General features: G+C 32.3%; 1 protein-coding gene across 1 annotated transcript; it reads left to right on the top strand.

Moving 5' to 3' along the window:
* Positions 1–818: 818 nt before the first annotated feature.
* Positions 819–4,008, top strand: LOC130940795 (receptor like protein 22-like). The gene has a single exon (XM_057869034.1). The coding sequence runs from the start codon at positions 1,048–1,050 to the stop codon at positions 3,793–3,795; it is 2,748 nt and encodes a 915-aa protein (XP_057725017.1). The 5' UTR covers positions 819–1,047; the 3' UTR covers positions 3,796–4,008.
* Positions 4,009–7,400: the final 3,392 nt, after the last annotated feature.

Raw genomic sequence — 7,400 nt, 5'->3', positions numbered from 1 at the left:
AAAAAATTTGTCTCTAATTACCGACAATGGTGAAATAAATCTGAGATGGGTTCACAATTTGATCGCATTACATTCATTCATTCCCCTAATCTTACGAAAGACTACTTGGGAAATGGGGAAGACTTTGGATTATCTTGTTGAACGTGAAAGGCTGGAAAAAAATGTTCATTTTGAATAGTCATTTTAGTCTATTGTGTATATGTATGTATTATTATTAATGACTGAAAATGACAAAAATGGCCATATAAATAATTAAAATTGTGTATCAAAATCAAAGCTAAACTAAAATGATTTTTCAAATAATTTATAGTATATATGGTTGATATAATATTAATGTTTGTTCTTATATTAATGTTATGGGTTTTATTGGTCTCAAATAGTAAATATTAGATAGTTATTATATACCATGTAATACAAATCTCTTTTCTTCCTTTTTCTTAGTTAATTTCAAGCTAAATAAGCCACATTACATGAGAGAATAATCTAGATTAACTTGATAAAATTCCTTTCAAATTAAAGTTTTATTTTATATATGCCCACTATTTCAAATATACGAAGCTAAGCTAAGGGGTGATTCCATTCCCATCAAAATACGATTATTGGTTTATCCAAGGTTATTATGATAGAGCAATAATATGTAATTATCGCGTTAGAAAAAACTCAGAATTGATTTGGTCTTGGACATTGATAGATTAGGATAGCATGAATATTATTGGTAGCTGTAGATTTTATTATAGAAATCATTCATTCGGGTAATTCCAGTTTAGCTATAAATACAAGGACGTTGATTCATGATATATCAGAAAACCATAAAGCAATAATCGATAATGATGTTGGTGGTTCTGAGAGTGGTGGTGTGTGTGCATATGTTTATGTTATTCCACTTTGTCTGTTTGTCTTCCAGAGGAGAACTCTGCCTTGCTTCACTTCAAGACCTCTCTCATTATTGACACAACCTTTTATGATGATTATTATTATGCTCAAACCTGCCCCCATGTTTATCCAAAGACGAGTACGTGGAAAAATGGGACAGATTGCTGCTCATGGATGGGTGTCACGTGTCACTCTGTGTCTGGTCATGTGATCGGCCTTGATCTTGCTTGTAGTGGGCTTCAAGGTAAAATCCATCCTAACAACACCCTTTTTCATCTTACTCATCTCCAAACACTCAACTTTGCTTTCAATAATTTTGATGGTTCTGAATTGCCATCTCAGTTTGGTAAGCTTGTGAGTCTCACACACTTGAATTTATCTTATTGTGGGTTTGAAGGTGATATTCCTTCCCAAATCTCACACCTTTCCAAATTACAATCACTTGATCTCTCTTCTTTTTATCATGGTTTAATGTGGGAAGAAACCACTTTGAAGAGGTTGCTGCAAAACACATCTTTGAGAGAGATTGTATTGGATAAAACAGATATGTCTTCAATTGGTCCAACACCAAACCCTTTGTCTTTGATTGCCAACTTGTCTTCCACTTTGGTTACTCTCAGTCTTTTCTATACTGAAATAGAGGGTTTTATACCAAATGACATACTTTGTTTACCCAATCTTCAACACCTCATTCTATCAAAGAATAAATTGTCAGTCCATCCTTCCGAGTTGAGTTGTACCACTTCTCTTAGTATCTTGGAACTTGTATGGTGTGAAATCCAAGGGCCTATCTCTTCACCATTCTCTAATCTAACACACCTTACTTCTTTAAATTTGGCCCAAAATCGATTCAACGGTTCATTCCCATCATCACTTTTAAACCATCAGCGTCTCACTCACCTCGATCTTTCATGGAATGAGCTTAGTGGTCAAGTTCCAAATGTGTTTGATAGGCTAACCAACTTGCAAACTCTCTCTCTTAGTGATAATAATTTTGAAGGAAAGTTGCCATCTTCATTGTTTACCTTAACGCAACTCTCTCAATTAGATTGTTCTTTTAATCAATTTGAGGGGTCACTACCCAAACAAGTAGCCTTTTCAAATCTCACTCAATTATTCCTAGAAGGCAACTTATTAAATGGCACGATTCCGTCATCAATTTTATCCCTTAAGTTTTTGAGAGGTTTGGATCTATCAGAAAATCAGTTCACAGGGCACATAAGTAGTGAGATCTCATCTTATTTCTTGGAATATCTGCACTTGTGCAACAATAAGCTCCAAGGAAATTTTCCAGAATCAATTTATCATCTTGTTAATCTGACTAGTTTGTGCTTGTCGTCAACCAGCTGGAGCAGTACTGTCCACTTTTCACTCTTCTCTAGGCTCCAAAATTTGGAGTATCTTTCTCTTTCAGGTTGCAATTCATTATTGCTAGAATCTGAAACAAGTATCAATCACACTTTTTTCAATTTGCGAGTATTACAGTTATTTTCTAACAATATTATTGGTTGGTCAAAGTTCTCAGGAAAATTTCCACAATTGGAATTTCTTGAATTGTCTAGTAATAAACTTGAAGGAAAGGTGCCCAAATGGATACATGATATACATTCATTAATTCATCTGAAACTCTCACACAACTCCTTCACATCAATAGGTCATCAATTCCCATGGTATCAATGTCAATACCTTGATCTTAGCTTCAACTTGATGGATGATGACATTTCTTCCTTCTTTTGCAATGTAACTTCTCCAAATATTATCAACTTGTCCCACAACAAATTCACAGGAACATTCCCACAGTGCCTTGCCAATAGATCATCCCTTACGGATTTGGATCTACAAATGAACAAACTTCATGGCACTTTGCCAGATATTTTTAAGCCTGTTACACCTGAAACACTGAATCTCAATGGCAACCAATTCAGAGGTTTATTGCCAAAATCTTTGTCCAATTCCATGTATCTTGTGGATTTAGATCTCGGTAATAATCAATTTGAAGATACGTTTCCCAATTGGCTCCAGAATTTATCAAGTTTGGAAATACTGGTGTTACGAGCCAATAAGTTGTACGGTCCTATTGCCAATTTGAAATCTGAAAAGATATTTCCAAGTTTGATTATTTTTGACATATCATGCAATAACTTTAAAGGCTCGTTACCAAAAGCATACATACAAAATTTTCAAGCCATGAAGATTGTGGGGGATGAAATGCAAAGTAGGTTGGTAGATTACATTGAAACTGGTGGTGGTGGCAGCATAGTTGTGGACAACATTCTTCCAGAATATTATAATTCCGTAATTGCAACAGTGAAAGGAGCCAATACCCGTTTTGCCAAAATTCCAACAGCCTTTGTAAATATAGATTTGTCAGAGAACAAATTTGAAGGAGAGATTCCAGATGATTTTGGGGAGCTTCATGGACTCATAGGCCTCAACCTTTCTCATAACAGACTTGTTGGTCATATCCCCTACTCTTTGGGAAATTTGACAAATCTGGAATCGTTGGATCTCTCCTCAAATATGCTTACTGGGAATATTCCTACTGAATTGACAAATCTGAACTTTCTTGAAGTCTTGAATCTTTCCCAAAACCAGTTGGTGGGACCAATACCCAGAGGAAAACAGTTTGATACATTTTCAAACGATTCCTATAAGGGAAACATGGGGCTATGTGGATTGCCATTGTCAGTTCAATGCAACAACAATGTCCCCTTGCAACAATATCCACCTTCTGAGGCTGAAGACAAATTTGGGTTTGGTTGGAAACCAGTGGCAATAGGATATGCATGTGGAATGGTGCTTGGAATTGGCTTGGGATTCTGTGTTTTCTCAATTGGAAAGCCTCAATGGCTTGTGATCATGTTTGGAGGCAAAAGAATCAAAAGAAGGAGGCGTGGAAATCGGCGTGCAAGAACAACTTAATGGCCACAACTTCATCTTTTTGGGGCCACTCTCAAGTTCATTGTTGCATGGGAAATTTGTTTCAGATGTTGGTTATTGTTGTTGTGTCTTTTTATATTTTTATTTATTTTGAGATTGTAATTTTTCTTTTCGCTTTTCCTTTTTTTTCAAAAAAATGTCTGCAAGTCTTGTTTTATAATTTGTAAGTGTGTTGTTACTTATATATGATGGTGTTGCAAGTAAATTAACACTACTCGTTAGTTTCCACCTCTTTCACTTCATTCTACTGGTTAGTGTCCCAACTCCTAACGTAACCAAGCACACACTTGTCAATATCCTTACTAATCTCTTTATTTAATATTAAACTAAGCCATCATCTGAAAGCAGAGAAGCTAATTGCTATATATATACAAAGAGATGTCAGTAGTATATTACAGAGATAAGAAGTTGAACAAGAAAAAAGAAAAGTAAGAAGCAGTTTTGCCAATAAAGCTGGATTCTAATAACTTATGTTTTTGGTTGAGAGAAAGGGAAAGCATAAGAGATATATAATTATATATCACACTTGCATGCATTTGTGATGACTTGGAAACATAACAGAATATATACTCTTAAGTCTTATGGCGTGTGGTTGTAGTTGTTAATTATATTGTTGTATGTTTCTTGAGTATGTTGTTACCTATATACTTGATGTTGCAAACAAAATTGTGAAACTATATAGTGGTTTTTCTCATGTTATGGCTTGTGGTTTACAGTTTGATTTAGCGGTACTCGTTATTTTTATGTTATTTTGGTCAGCATTTAATAATAATTTGTATTTATATATTTATAGGTATTTACATATAAAAAATATATAATTTATACATATATTTATTAGAGTTTGTATATATAAATTAATATAATTTATACTCATATTCACTAAATTTATACATAAAATTAATAAAAATTATTTGTTAAAATAATTTAGTGTTTTTAACTACTAAAATAATTTAGCCAAAATTGCAAAACCTGCTAGCCGCCAAGAGTTTCTAGTAAGCCATATTAAGGAAAGTTGTTTTTTTCTCTCATAATATGTTTCTTTGTGGCATTTTTTTTTAATTTATGGATTAATTGTTATGTTAGTTTTTATAATTTTATTAAATTTATAATTAAATTTTTATATTTTTTTAGTCGAGTCTCTATATTGTTTTTTTAATTTTGTAAATATGTTTTTTTTAGTGTAAAAAATGTTAGAGTTAACTGAATATTTTTTTACAAATTGAATGTATCTGTAATTACTAATTAAGAAACTAATTAGATCTTTGGTTATATATTTTTTTATAAAAATATTTTGTTAATTTTAACGATTTTGATATGAAAAAGACCTAATTATAAAATAAAAAATAATTTAAAAACTCAATTAAAAAATTATAAAAACCTAATCACAAATTTTGTAAAATTATCATACCAGCTAAAGTAATTAAACTTTTATTTATTCTAGTTACCAATTACTAAGTTGAAGTGAAAATGTATTAGTTTGGGCTATTAATGATTCTATTGTCAAGAGCTTTATAACACACATCTGTTGTAAAAATAAATAAATAAATTATTTTTTAAGGCATGTAATGTGTTGTAATGTCTAATAAAAAACTTGCATGGGCAAATTAATAGCTTGGAAACCGAAGATCAATTTCCCAGTTCAATTATTTTGGACATATCATGCAATAACTTCACTAACACGTTACCAAAAGTCTATCTAATTAAGAACATGTTGGAAAGTGCAGCTGCAACTACAATAAGCAAGAGTTGTAGCACAATCCCACCAAATACGTTCTTGTTACAAAGTCTTCAAATGTAAAACTTTTTCAACCCTTTCCTCAATGCATGCTTGGCTATTAGGATTAAGGAGATAATGTAAATAAATAAAACATTAAAATTATTAGGGAAAGTATGAGGAGCCAATAAAATATTTATACAATGTGTATAATGAAGGTTTAGAAAGTATTAGAGATATAATCATTAATGTTACCTTGTCCCATCAATTGAAGCTTTTGGGATGAGTGGTATCATGATATGATATTAGAGTGCTAGATCCAAAAGGTCAAGATATTTATTATTTCTAGTACTCGGATGGTTATTCTAGATAGTATGAGGAATATTCATTTTGTAACTCAATAATCCATTGTACATATTGTACAAATAGTCCATTATCTCTCTAGCGGGATCCAAGTTATTATTATATTTTAGTCATGTTTTTAACTCTTTTTAAAATTATTTGTCATTTGTATCTTTCGAATTATGTTTTCAGTAATATAAACTTTTGATACCATTTGTATCTTTCTAATTTTTCTTGAAGTCTTGAATCTTTCCACAACCATCTTGAGGGATCAATACCTCGAGGAAAACAGTTTGATACATTTTCAAACAATTCCTATAAGGGAAACATAGGACTATGTGGACTTCCATTGACAAATCAATGCAACAGTAATGTCTCTTTGCAACAATATTCATCTTCTGAGGCTGAAGACAGATTTGAGTTTGGTTGGAAACCAGTGGCAATAGGATATGCATGTGGAATGGTGCTTGGAATTGGCTTGGAATTTTGTGTTTTCTCAATTGAAAAACCTCAATGGCTTGTGATCATCTTCGGAAGTAAAAGGATCAAAAGGAGGAGTCATGCAAATCGCCATGCAAGAACAACTCTGTTTTGGCTTTTGGTTGTAATCTAAGTGTGTAACACGTTTGTGTCTTGTGCTGTTGTGTTTTTTATGTTTTATTTGATTTCATGTTGTACTTTTATTTTACTTTGTGAATGTTTTCTTGATATTTATAGTAAGTAATTGTTCTATAGTTGTAAGAAATGTCGCATGTAAATTATACTTGCAAAGAAATGTCTATGCTTCACTATACTTGCACCTTCTAATAAAGTATAGTTTTCAGTTTTCATGCATATTCAGCTCTAAATTCCTCTATGATCTATTTAAACATATTAAGCCCACAAAACAGAGAAGCTAAATATTATAAGAACTGTTATAAGAACAGAAACAATAACAAGATGAACGAGGGGAAAAAAAAAGAAAGAAAGATAAAATTTAGGACAATTAATGGTATCCTCCAAGCCTGTCGCGGATCAAAGCTCTATTTATGAGTTGCTGCATGTACAAAGCAGGATTCAAACTCCCGACATTTGTTTAAGTGGATGAGTGAGCTGACCATTCAACCAATCCAAATTAGTTAAAGACATTCTTGTTTAATCAATTAATAATTGTGGTATCCACCATCAAGTTGAAAATTTGTGTATACTCAAAACGAAAATTAGACCATCCAGCACTTTGTTAGAATTAAGAGAATTAAACTCTGGTATACGGTGAAGCACAACCTGATTTTCAAGCAATCAATTACTCAAAAGAACCACAAAAATTAAAATAGGTAAGGGCCATACATACACTAGTAACTTTATCAAAGATAACGCGTACATGCATGATGCAACATTTTAACAACTTAGGCCATTACTTTTGAACTCACTTTAATTTTGCTAAGTAGGGGAAAAAAAAAGACAGAAAAGTTCCTGCTCGGTCAAAGTTACTCTACATATTTTGAGGCTTAATCAATTATTTGATCAATACAATTATGTTTCTCTCTAACTC

Source organism: Arachis stenosperma, chromosome 7 (genome assembly GCF_014773155.1).
Source record: "Arachis stenosperma cultivar V10309 chromosome 7, arast.V10309.gnm1.PFL2, whole genome shotgun sequence".
NCBI classification, from domain to species: domain Eukaryota; kingdom Viridiplantae; phylum Streptophyta; class Magnoliopsida; order Fabales; family Fabaceae; genus Arachis; species Arachis stenosperma.
The sequence above is the reverse complement of the archived record's forward strand: the minus strand, read 5'-3'. Positions and strand labels throughout refer to the sequence as shown.

Coding starts and splice junctions, on each gene's coding strand:
- LOC130940795 (XM_057869034.1), top strand. CDS start 1,048: ATGGGTGTCACGTGTCACTCTGTGTCTGGTCATGTGATCGGCCTTGAT.